Source organism: Sarcophilus harrisii, chromosome 3, assembly GCF_902635505.1.
Source record: "Sarcophilus harrisii chromosome 3, mSarHar1.11, whole genome shotgun sequence".
NCBI lineage: Eukaryota > Metazoa > Chordata > Mammalia > Dasyuromorphia > Dasyuridae > Sarcophilus > Sarcophilus harrisii.
In genome coordinates, this window is record NC_045428.1 from 527148355 (window position 1) to 527161771 (window position 13417).

General features: G+C 32.6%; 1 protein-coding gene across 1 annotated transcript in view; it reads right to left on the reverse strand.

The window, feature by feature from the left end:
- Nucleotides 1–13417, reverse strand: part of FREM2 (FRAS1 related extracellular matrix 2) — a 203073-nt gene that overhangs the window by 27926 nt on the left and 161730 nt on the right. Inside the window, exons 12-16 of the mRNA XM_003764540.2 lie at nt 12802–12932; nt 11083–11241; nt 8570–8873; nt 6484–6615; nt 3775–4106 (exon numbers count right to left, since the gene is read on the reverse strand). Of these exons, the coding sequence (XP_003764588.1) occupies nt 3775–4106; nt 6484–6615; nt 8570–8873; nt 11083–11241; nt 12802–12932 (1058 nt within the window). The remainder of the gene's footprint in view (nt 1–3774; nt 4107–6483; nt 6616–8569; nt 8874–11082; nt 11242–12801; nt 12933–13417) is intronic.

The following is a 13417-nucleotide window of genomic DNA, read 5'->3' on the forward strand; positions in this document are numbered from 1 at the left end:
GAATAAATTGTGGTATATGAATATTATGGAATATTACTGTTCTGTAAGAAATGACCAACAGGATGATTTCAGAAAGGCCTGGAGAGACTTACACGAACTGATGCTGAGTGAAATGAGCAGGACCAGGATGTCATTATATACTTCAACAACAATACTATATGATGACCAGTTCTGATGGACCTGGCCATCCTCAGCAACGAGATCAACCAAATCATTTCCAATGGAGCAGTAATGAACTGAACCAACTATGCCCAGAGAAAGAACTTTGGGAGATAACTAAAAACCATTACATTGAATTCCCAATCCCTATATTTATGCCCACCTGCATTTTTGATTTCCTTCACAAGCCAATTGTACAATATTTCAGAATCTGATTCTTTTTATACAGCAAAATAATGTTTTGGTCATGTATACTTATTATGTATCTAATTTATATTTTAATGTATTTAACATCTACTGGTCATCCTGCCATCTAGGGGAGGGGGGTGGGGGGTAAGAGGTGAAAAATTGGAACAAGAGGTTTGGCAATTGTTAACGCTGTAAAGTTATCCATGCATATAACCTGTAAATAAAAGGCTATTAAATAAATAAAAAAAAAGAAGTAGCATACTTGTTAACTGCAATTTAACTATCCTAACCATTAATCCCAGTTTAACTGACTGACTATTGGACAATATCATAGCTAGATTAGGAAACTGAGAGAAATTTACTGACTACAAGCATTGTAAAAACAAAATTATCCCAAGGATTTTTCTAAGTCCAAGCTATACACTTCCTTGCAAATCTTGCCTCAAAATACGACATAAGACCCCTTAAATCCTAAAATTCTTCTGACAGTAGGGAAAGAGAATGGAAGAGTAAAGAGTCTTGGAAGTGAAATGTTCTTCAGTAGGTAAGAGATAAGAACTAGAGCATAAGAAACTCCCAGAAGGAAAAAAAAAAAACAAAAAATCTCCCTCTATCAGTGCAGGCTGGCACTTTATTTGCAACTTTTTAGATTTCAAGGAGCACAGAGGGCTGCAAGGTCACAGCCATTAGGTATCAAAGGTGAGATTTGAACTCAGCAAATTCTGTTTTCCAAGCCAACTTTCTATATACTGCATTTGCTGCCTCATGTAGTTTCTCTGCACTTTTCTTCATTTAAACAGTTATTAGAGTTTCTTGATTTTAAGACACTAGTTAGAAAGCATGGTTTCTTAGAAGTAGGAAGCACTTTCTCTGTTTCCTTATTTAAAGTTTCCCTCTTTGAGGAAATGTGGGAAATTCTACAAACTAGGATAGGATGGGTTTTAGATTTCCTTTCTATAAGGCAGGATTTCTCAGATCATATTTAGGGTTCCTTTTCCCTTTCTGCTTAACTCGGTTTTAGAGCTTCAATATATTAATGTTAGTGAATTGGCAGCTAAACTTTTATGTGCTTTCTGTGTGCAAGGAAAGCAAAGAAAAAAATTCTCCCTGTTTTTAAAGAGCTCAGATTCTAAAAAGAGGAAGCAATATGTAAAGAACTAGGTAATACAAGATATAAACAGGTAGATGAAGCCATTTCCCAAGACAAAGACACTAGCAATAGCATGAGGGACTGGGAAATCCTTTTGCCAAAAGTGGGATTGAGCTGTCTTGAAAAACCCAGTCAAGCTAGGAAGAAGAGGTGAAGAGGGAGAGCTTGAAAATATTAAATGTTTCTTTTCTTTGCCCTAAAGTGACTGGCAATGGTAGGTACCTCAATAAATGACATTCCTGGATAAGAGTGCTGTATAGGATGAAAAGCTATGGAATGGGCTATATACTGATGTAGGGAATTCCAGGTCTGGCAGTTAGGAGATCCAAATTCTAGACTGTTCTTGGTTATGTGACCTCAAGCAAATCACTTAACTACTATGTAACTTGATTTTCACAACTGTTAAACTGAGATAATTATTCTTTCTCTATCAAGGTTGTGAGGATAAAATGTGACAATATCTCTCATATTTACTGTCTTTATGACTTTGGCTACTCATTTAATATCTTTGGGACACACTCTCCTCCTTTGTAAAATTTGAGAACTGTTACCTGAGTGACCCTGGGCATATCACATAATATTTGTGAAACTCAATTTCTTAATCTATAAAATAAACTATTAGATTAGATAATCTCCATAGTCCCTTTTAGCTGCAATTAAATGATAGCACTAAATAAATCAATAAAGAACATGACATAATATATTATCTTCTACCTACTCTGTTTATATCTTCTACGCACCTAATTATTCACATACTCTCACCCCATTAGAATATGAGCTCCTTGAGAACAAAAATAGCCTCTTGACTTTTTTTAAATCTCCAGAGTTTAGCATGGCTCTTAGCACACAGTAAGTACTTAATAAATGTATCGTAATTATAAGGTTAGCAAATGGGAGAGTTGGGAGCAAACTATTACTTAATTTTTAACTGTAGTGGAAAAATACAATGGTAAAAATTTCCTCACTTTAAGAATGTTTTTTTTTTTTTGGGTGGGGGGAGAATTCTGCTTTATTAATAAAAACACCTTTATTCTAGGAAACTTTAAGAAACACAATGTTCTCAGATAAAGAATGAAAAACCTGTACTGAGGCATAGAAGATATAAACAGAGTAGCCAATTACTGAATTAAAAGTTTCAAAAGTTCTTTCATAAAAGGTGACAGTTTGTACCCAAGGAACTAAAATGCCTAATTACTACACATAAAGTTCTGGCTTACTAACTTGAGTCTTTATTTCTATAGATGGATTTAAATGGTTTTGAGTGACGAGTAAGAATTACAGGATTCTTTTGTTTGTGTTTTGCTGGTAGGTACAATTACCAGTTTCTTCTGGCACTAGACAGGTATGTTTTATACACTTCCTTACTGCCTGGGGAAGCACTGAAAAATCACTGCTATATGCCCACATCAACACAGCCTGAACAAAATAAGTTTCATAACTTTGAAGTTTAATGAGGCTGAGAGTGAGCTATCTCTTGCTTTGCTTCTTCCACATTTTAACACCCTAGGAAAATAGCACAGCTAAGTCATTTCCAAACACTAGCCAAATTTGTAATACCATGTATTATATGATTTATCTACATACCTCTATAGTAAAGATTTCTAACCTGTCATTCATGACAGTTTTGATCACTATATTTCAATAAAATTGTTTTCCTTTATAATTCTATGTAGTTTATTTTATAGATCCAAAAACAATAGTCTGAGAAAGTTTAAGCTTGCTTCCTAAGACTGCCACGGTAGGGTCTAATGACAAAAATAAGGGTTAAGGACTGTAATCCTACAAAGTTTTTAAAAACTCATTTTCTTATGAAAAATCTATTCTTATGATTTAACAGGAGATAAAAGGCTAAAATTTCTAAGGATTTTTATAAAGAAAACAAAGTATGTTAGGATAAGCTAAGGATCTAATAATGATGCTCTATCCTTCATATACAAAACTGATGCTATTGATTCACTATCAATAGGAAATCATTTCGTCTTTTCCTCCACAGTATTAGTGATAGAATTTCACTGAGTCATTGACACATAGTAATCTATTTCTCCAACAGCACACATACAAATATATACACATCTATATAGGTATAGATATATGTGTGTGTATATATAAATGTTTTTATATCCATATCTATAATCTATATCTATACTAAGATGGTTAATTTGGGTTAGATTTACTCTGTATCCAAGGCACAAAGCAAAAGTCCTCTATACAGAGATATATAAAAAACCAAGACCTTGATCATTAGGGACAAAAGAACTTATGTTATAAACTCTTACCTGCCCATCTGTCCCAATGGAGCCTCCACAGTCTGTAAGGAGCTCAGACATATCATAGTAGCTAACAAATTCCCATAAGCAGGCTTCCAGATTAAGGTTACGGTAGAATCTCAAGGTTCCAGAACCCCTGATGGATGCACTGTATTGGTAAGGATATGTCTCTCCAATCACTTCTGAGTTTCTGGTAGCATCAGTCAAGAAGCCATGATGAGTCTTTACTTCAGTGTAATCCAGGAGGTTGGAGCACTTGTGGTTCCCAACTCTTGTGCCGTCAGGGCTGAGAGTCAGCTCAAAGTTGGACAGCTCTCTAGTGGAGATCACGGGGAGCATACCTACAAGTTATGGTAAGTTATTGTTCATGTCTAGTGGTCACTTTAAAAATTGTATAGGGTAGAGATCTTATGAAATGGGTTGCATAAACTACATAATAATAATTTATATTTTATAGAACTTTAAGGAATATAGCATTAGAGATTTTGAGATAGAAGAGTCCTTAGAGATTATCATTCAAAGATTGAGAATAAAAAGTAAATTTAGAGCCCATAAATTCCAGGCTTCTCATTCTATAGATGAGGATACTGAGATATAGACTCATACAGGTAGTAAATAACTGAGGGAGGATTTTAATCTAGGTCTTCCTGACTCCTATCTGCTGCCTATCTACTATGCTACATGGTCTCTCATTCTATAGATGACTAAACTGAAGCTGAGGGAAGTGGAGTAACTTGGATAAAGCCATATAGACAGGAAGTAATAGATTCAAAATGAGAACTCATTCCCCTTATTCAAAATTTAACACTTCCCATTTTATTAAATTATGTCTTAATGTTTACTAACTGCTTCACAGGGAGTATTGTTATCCGTATTTCACAGATGAAACTAAAACTATGAGGGACAAAGAAACTCATGTCAGATCTGTGACTGCAACCTGGGTCTTCAGACTCCAACTCTAGGGTTTACTCCACTATATTAGACTGCTTTCTGAGGTTCATCCCTGCATCTTTCCTGTGTCCAGTTTATACCTTCAAACAGGTTCTCAGATTGTAAGTTGAGAACTAAAGTATGGAATTATTCTGTTGTTGGATAAATAGGGCAACAAGGAATCTTCTTAGTTTTATCTTTTCCTGACCTCTCCTCCCCTGTCCTCCATAAAATTTTACATAATCTTAAGGTAGGAGGCAACTAGTATTCACCCTTAGTGAAACAGGCAGATTTTATCCTCATATTCTTGACTCTTTTGGTTACATCATCTCCCTCCCCTTCTCTGTCTCTCTGTCTCTTTGTCTTTGTTTGTTTCTGTTTCCTGTTTATCTGTTTCTATCTTTCTCTACATATGCTATATATGTATATATATATATACACATAAATTAGAGACATTGCACTATATCATGAAATTAAATTTAAAATTTTTCAAAATTTAATTATGAATTTTTATAACAGATAAATTGATTGACTGAACTCAAGATTTTGGAGTACCTTCTGAACTTAGGGCAATATATTTATATTTCCCAACAAATCTGAGTCACAGATTAAATTCTAATTCACAATTATAAGAGAATAATTAAAGATAATTAGAAAAATTAATGAATTAATTTTAGACTGCTATTTGCTTCTCAGACATAATTTAAGAAGCTTCTTCATAAAAGAGGGGAGAAGATCCACATTGCAAAAATGTTCAAAAAAACTTTTTGTGTTGACAAGGAAATTAGAAAATGAGTGGATGCCAATCAATTGGGGAATGGCTGAATAAGTTATGGTATATTAATGTAAGGGAATATTGTTGTTCTAGAAAAAAATGAGATGTCCAGAAAAGGCTGGAAAGATTTACATGAACTGATGCTGAATGATGTAAGTAGACCCAGGAGGAGATTGTATATATTAATGGCATGATTATGTAATAATCAATTATGATAGACTTAGTCGTCTCAGCAATGTGGTCATTCAAGAAAATTCTAATAGACTTGGGGGATGGAAAATGCCATCTACATCCAGAGAAAGAACTATGGAGACCAAGTGCATCAAACCATACTATTTTCAACTTTTGTTTGCTTTTTCTTTCTCATAGTTTTACCTTATTGTTCTGTTTTTTTCTTTCACAAAATGGGAATGTTTAAAATGATTATACATGTATAACATATCAGATTGCTTGCTATTTTAAGGAGGTAAGGGAGAAAAAATGTAACTTAAAATCTTACAAAATGAATGTTCAAAACTCTCTTTACATATAATTGGAAAAATAAAATACCACTGAATTAAAAAAAAAACAGAAAGCATCCTATTATAAATATTTAGAGACAAAGACTCATCATATGTTTAAAGGGAATGCTCTGATATCTACATCAACTACTCCATTTTCTGAATGCTTAATCTTTAGCAAAGTTACTGAGCACTTTAGAAGCAACTATATATGTATTGCTATTTCTCAAAGATGGGGAATTCAAGTATTTGTCTGTGGCTTTATTTAACGTTTAAACAACCAATTTATTGAATTTCAAAGATAGAAGGAAGAAAATGAATTTCAAAGACACAGAGGGGAAAAAAAAGGCTGTTGTAGGAAAAAAAAAGGCAGAATAAGTCTAAGGGCATGCTAGCTACGGGTCTTCAAAGGCCTGAGTTTATGAATTATATGTAGGGTTATTTAGGATAGTAAGCAAAAAAATTCTAATTACCAAAACATTTTCATGATTTGACCAAATTTAGTTTACCTACCATCAATGTGGGGCATTGTGACAGTAAGCTTGATGAGATTTGTGTAATCTGTATCTTCAGAGCCTGTATAACGCAATTTGGCTGAGAATGGTTCTGCACCGACCACACCTGGCACCCGAGGCTGACAAAGACCTTTGTGAAAAGTATAAAAAATGTTTTTGCCTGTGCAGTTAAGAGGAAGAATAGCTTACTATGGAGCTTATATATATATTTTGAAAAAAGATAATTTCTCTTAATACCAATTTTTAAAAAACCACATGTAATAGCAGGTTATATCATTAGGAAATGAGACAATCCAGTAAATGGTTCTAAGGCAATTCTACCTACCTTATGTGCTCTACTAAAGCACAAGAAGTTTTTTTTTTTTTTTTTGTTGGAGGAAATTTTTTTGGGGGGTTGCCTTTGGACATTTGAGTTAATTTAATACTATGTCTATGATCATGAAGCCTTCTTAATGACAACAGAAAGTGGATGATTAGTAGGTAGAGAGGTGGTAACAGTGTCTGATTCAAATTGAATTTGATTTCTGTTTCAGATACTGATTAGTATTGTAACAGTAAAGTCACTAAATTTTTATTTGCCTCATTTTCTTTATAGGTAAATTAAGGGAGTTGGACTTTATGTGTTCTAAAATTCTTTTCAATTTTAAATTTATAACATTATACTAGGAAGGTCATATATACACAAATAAATGAAATAAATAGGAAATTTCACTGAGTGGATTTAGCTGAATTAGCATATTTATCTTTATAAGCACTTTGTTGTATGTGTAAATATGAAGGGATTCTAAATAAACATAAACTTTTTGGTTCACAAATTAAACTCATTGAATGTTCTTTCCAACTAATTATAGCTATCCTTAGTAATAGATGCCAAAGATATAGATTTTTTCCCTTTCACACTGAATCATATTTTAAAAAAGTAAAAGTGACTCAGGGCATAAAAAACCAAAAGCACCAGTAATTCTGACATATAATATCTTATAATATAAAATATAAAAATATCTTATGATAATAGTACACTAGCATTTTTTTGGAAAGAACTTTATATATCTCATTTGATCTTTACACCAATTTTGTGAGGGAGATATTATTATTCCCATTTTAAAGAGGAGAAAACTGAGACTGGAAGAGGTTATGTGACTTGCCCAAAGTCTTACAGTTAAGTCTCTTAGGAAGGATTTGAACTCAGTTCTTCTAGACTTTAAGTCTAACATTCTATCTATTGTAATACCTAGGTGCTTCTATATTTTTTTCAACACAAATTTATATACTATGATTTCATTTCTGCAGAAAGGCTTAAACTCTTGGATTATGAAAAGGTAACATTAAATTTCTTATCTATTTCTATTCACACAGAATAGAAAAGAATAAATGGCCAGATCAACATTACAGTGGAAATGAAAGAGAGAAGTAACTATTAAGCCTATTTCATTTTTGGATCATTTTGTGTAATGGCAATGTTTAGTATTGTTGCCTAAGCAATTGCTTGATCTCAAAAACACTCAAAACTATAGATAATCAAAAGAGATAGAGACTAGACTTATTGATTTCATTTTAATAGGGAATTCCCAAGTTAGGGAACTCCTTCCACCAATGACTCATAGCTTATAGTCTTAAGTGTTCCATATAACAATGAGTGGTTAAGTGATTTTTTTCCCCAGGGTCATACAGCTAATAATTGTCAGAAGTGGTGTTTGAACCCAAGTCTTCTTGACTTCAAAATAAATTATACCATGTTGTGTGTTTTTTAAAAATAGTCATATTTGACCTAAAAAACATTTTTTATTAAATAACAGATACTAAATATATAACTGCAGTATACTTCACTTCATGTTATATATGTGTTCCTAAAGTGTACAAAGGAACTGAATTTATGTAAATTAAACCATTATTAAATGTACTTGTGAGATCATGATCTTCAGAACATGCAAAAAGTTTGTTTCTTGTAACAAAAAGTATAGAATGCTTATACAGTGATGCTGATTTGCTTGAGAGAAAGATAACTTTCTAATACTGTTCTGAATGTAGATGCTACATACATTTGACTATAACTTTGACTTGAAATGAATAAGGGCAGAAATTACCTTCCTCTCTGTTCACAGTGACGATTGGGCTCATTAGTTCCAATCCTTCATTTCCATCAGCGTTCACAGCTCTAGCTGCACACTGTACTCTGGAACCAGCTTGAAAGTAAATGGAGTCCAAAGTGATCATCTTAGAGGATGTAAAAAAGGTGTCAAAATCCACTTCTTTCATAGGGCTGGTCACACCATCCGGGCCTGTGGGTGCACTAACAAGCCATCTGTATCTAGTCAAAGTGTCATTGATACTCTCACTTGCGCATATGGAGCCTGTCTTCTCATAATCAGAATATTTGGGGTTGCAAGCCTATGGAAAACATAAATAATGTTATTGTGACAATTATACATAATTACCTGAAATTGTTCTTTTCAGAGTGATCTTATCTATTTCCAAAGTTCCCTTGACGCTTTCTTAGATGTACAGATTTCTTAAATAAAGATTTCTATAGTAGAGGATCCTAGACCTGTCTTTTCCTTCACCCTAGTCCTACATTGCCACACTTTCAATGAACATCTTGAATAGGAATGCTACGTTAGCATCTGGTTGTTCAAGATATCAAACATCTACATATAAATTTATTTTCTTCACTTTCCTATTTTTCTTGATGGTATTAATGTTTCCCACTTATCCAGTCTTCAAATTTTAGAATCAAACAAAATGGATAGAGACTAGACCTGTGATTTCATTCATTACAGAGAATTCCTAAGTAATGGAACTTCATCTACCAATGAGTCATAACAACTTTGTTTTCCCTATAACAATGAGGGCTTAAGTGATTTTTCCAGGGTCACTCAGCTAGTAATTGTCAGAGGTGTTGTTTGAACCTTGGTCTCCTTGGCTCCAAAATAAACTACATGTTGCCTTTTTTTTTAAAAGGGTCATTTTGATTATTATTATATTATATTATACCATAGTTGATGTTATATTATGTTGATAATGTTATATTATATTGATTCTTTCTTATAGCTCATTTAATATTCCCTAGTCAGGGGATCAAATCTTACTTTTTGATATATCTTTCCATTGCTATTACTTTAGTGAAGGTACATGGTTCATACCCAGAATAATGTAATGAGCATTTGACTGATATTTTGGGGTTCCTTCCTCTTTTCATTCTATACTGTACACTATTGCCAGAATAATATTCCCACAGCATCATTCTGAATTTATCCTTTTCTGCTAAAACAAAAAAAAAATTGTAGACTCAATTTAATCTAAAAATCCTCTATGCTACTTTTTCAGATTCAGTTCCAAGCTACTTTTTCAGATTTATTAATTCACTCAACAAAAATCATGAGCTCATTTTCTTGGACCATACTTCTAATTCTGGAAAAAGACTATATATGAATACCATGGAAACTGAAGGAATTGGCTTGTATCTTAATGGATTGAATCTTAATTGAGTTCTTTATCACAGGAGATGAAGAGTCAAGATCTAAAGAGATCTTGATAGAATAGAACATTGGGATGAATCGAATAAGATGAAATTCAGGAGAGATATGTGTGAAGTGCTATATTTGTGTACAAAAAGATCAACTTCACATATGTAATATGGGAAAACATGGATTTAGCAGTTGTTCTGAAAAAAAAAAAAAGATCTATGTTTGTACTGTACTGTAAGCTGATTATGAGTCAGCAGTATGATATGACAGTCAAAATAGCTAATGCAATCATGGGTTATATTAGGAGGGATGTAGCTTCCACGAATAAAGAAGTGATAATCCCACCTTGTCAAATGTCATTTGGAGTATTGTGCTCAGTTCTGGGTACAATGATTTAGAAGATATATAAACTAGACAGTGTTCATATTTAATACATGAGAAAAACATGGTGCCTTATATGATGCAGTCACAATACAAATGTATTATCTCTTCTATTTTATGTTTTTGTCATTTTCTACATATGATTTGTGTTTTAATACATCTATATCTTTGACTGGGTACCTTGACTTAGAATTCTTTTAAACCCTCATACCATCTTTCCCCACCCAATTGTTCATAACAATTCTTCCAAGTCAATCTCTTCCATGAAACATTCTAAAAATATGTCAAATCATTTCATCTGAATTCAATTTAATTTGATCCAAAATAACCATCATTTGTTAATTGGCTATTGTGTGTAGAATAATTTATTAACCATTGGAAAGATACAACAATGTTATAACAAATGCCTACTTTTTTATCTCTTATATTACCCTTATTACATAGATAGATCATTGTAGTTATCTATGAATATTTTGAAAAATTCTATAATAGTTTGCAAGGTTTTTGAAAACAATGATCTTATCTTAACTCATTTTCCTATTCCCAAAGCATCTAAGAAATAGTTATTCATAATTGGCACTCAACAAATGAATGAAGGAATGGATAAGTGAGTGAATAAAAATAAATTATTCATTAAATGTCATCATAATTTTCCTTTGGAAATGTCAAGATTATCATATCCAGAAAAAAGCATACACTTATTTGACTTTTAAAAATCGGCTATTTTCAAGTATTCCATAGTTCCTACTCACTGTAACACAAGCCACAGGATAGCCAGGCACTGGGCCAGGGCTGTCTTTAATTTGGAAAGTGTCATCATATATCAAAAGGGACACAACTTGAGGCACAGAAGGGAAAGTGACATCTGCCATGCTGTTCATTTCTTCTATGTACACAATGGCTTTGGTCACCTAGAAAAAAAAGAATAAATACCATTGATTAATAATTTTTTTTTACCCTAAGTACACTAATCAAAATTGATTGTTGATGTGATTAGTATTTTTCTTTAATCACAGATGAAAGTGATTATCTTCTCTACTTCTTGAATTTAAAAAATAACAAAGTAAAAACAACACAAGTTATTATAAGAGAAACATAAAATAGAAGAGACTATGAAATTTAATGAAAAAAACAAATTTTGTTTTGAATTTACATTTAAGTTTAAGTTAAAGTTTAAGACTGAGAATGTTGATTTTATCTGCCCTTTAGTTACTAGAGTTACAGAGAAATGTCAAAAACAGTGTACCTGGATTTCATCATTGTTTTTGATAAATCTCTAATGATAATTTAAAGATAAGAAACTTTAGCCAAGAAGCAAGTGCTGGTCTTAGGCTACATTAGGCTACATTAACAGAAGTATAAAAGTCTAGGATGGTGTAGTAGATAGAGATCTGGTTTTCAAGATAGGAAGACCTACAACAATCTAGGTCTAACCATTAAACAAACATGCAGGCTATGTGACCCTGGACAAATCACTTAATCTCAGTGTTTTAGGCAACTCTCTTAAGATTCTAATATAACAACAAGAATAAATAATATTTACATAAAGCTTTAAGGTTTGTAAAATAGTACATATATATGTATATATATGCATGTAAATATGTATATATATATATATACATTTTATTTTATCCTTACAATAATTCTGTGAACTAGGTGCTGTTATTAATTCTAATTAAGGCAGATAGAGGTAAAATGATTTGCCCAAGCTCAAACAATAACTAATGATAAAGAAAATCCCAACTTGCATTAATTAGAGAGAATTTCCTCATCTGTTCTTTGTATCAGGGAAGACACAGATCCAGTATCTATCCTTATAATGAAATGAAGGAATGAAACAATTAAGCTTTTACTAAATGCAAGACACTATAATAAACACCTTAGCAATATTATGTCATTTATTCAAAACAACAACCCTGGGAGGTAGATGCTATTATTAACCCCATTTTACAGATGAGGAAATTTAGACTGAGAGATAAGTGATTAAGGAATCTATTTCATTGATTCAAAATCATTAGATTTGTTCAGAAAGGAAATGTCAGTATTTTATGAAAGCTGTGATTTCATCTATGTAGAATAATCTTTGAAATAATGTCTCTTCAGATTTTAGTAGATGGTTTAATTCATTGGTATGACCAACAATATTCATTTCCTGGAGATCACACTTATGGTAAGATGACTTTCTGAACTTATTCTGCTAGGTTATTCTGCAAGGACAGATGCCACCTCTTTCCAAGTTTAAACCTTCCTGATTTGATAAAATCCAACAGAGCTTGTTCTATGATGGCATAGGCTCCAAGTAAGAGGCAACATATCATGGTTGATGGGGCACAGATGGGGTTGATGGGCTTAAACCCTACCTCAAGCATTCATCTTGTGAATGTATATAGAATTTTTGTAGCAGATTTTGGAATAAGTCTGTAACATGGTGACCAGTAGAGTACTTGCACATATGAGGATTACTCACTTACCTGTGTCTCAGCTACCATGTTTTCATCAGGCTTCAGGTGAACAGTGAAGGCTTCTCTCATCTCTCTGACTCCATCAAAGAGCACTTCAATCTCAACAATATGCTGGGTTTCACCCTCCTTAAATTCAATTTCTACAAATGTAAAAAAATATATAGATTGAATTCTAAAGTTTATAGGACAGATTACATATAAATTTTAAATTATTTTTTTTAAATTAAAAAAAAAAGGTAAACAGAATTTTCTATTTTCATGACTCATTTCCTACATGGCTACCACTAGTCAATATCAGGAATACCCTAGAAGCACAATATGATAAAATCAGAGGTCTAGATTTAAAGCTAGAAGGATTTCTAGACCAAGCTTCTAGTTTTACCCAGGAAGTGTAAAGGGCATTGAAGTAAACTCTCTAAAATCACAGTTAGAATCTGAACCCAGAACCTCAGATCCTAAATCCAGATCTTGTTTTGCTCTAGAATACTAATTACAAGTTAACTTGACTAAGTATAAACTAAATTGAATCAACTAAAATGATTTTTTGTCACTAGTTCAGAGGGTGTTTTTCTTCTGGGTTGACAAAAAAAAAAGCTTTAAATGGAGTTTTAATTTTTAGTTTCAT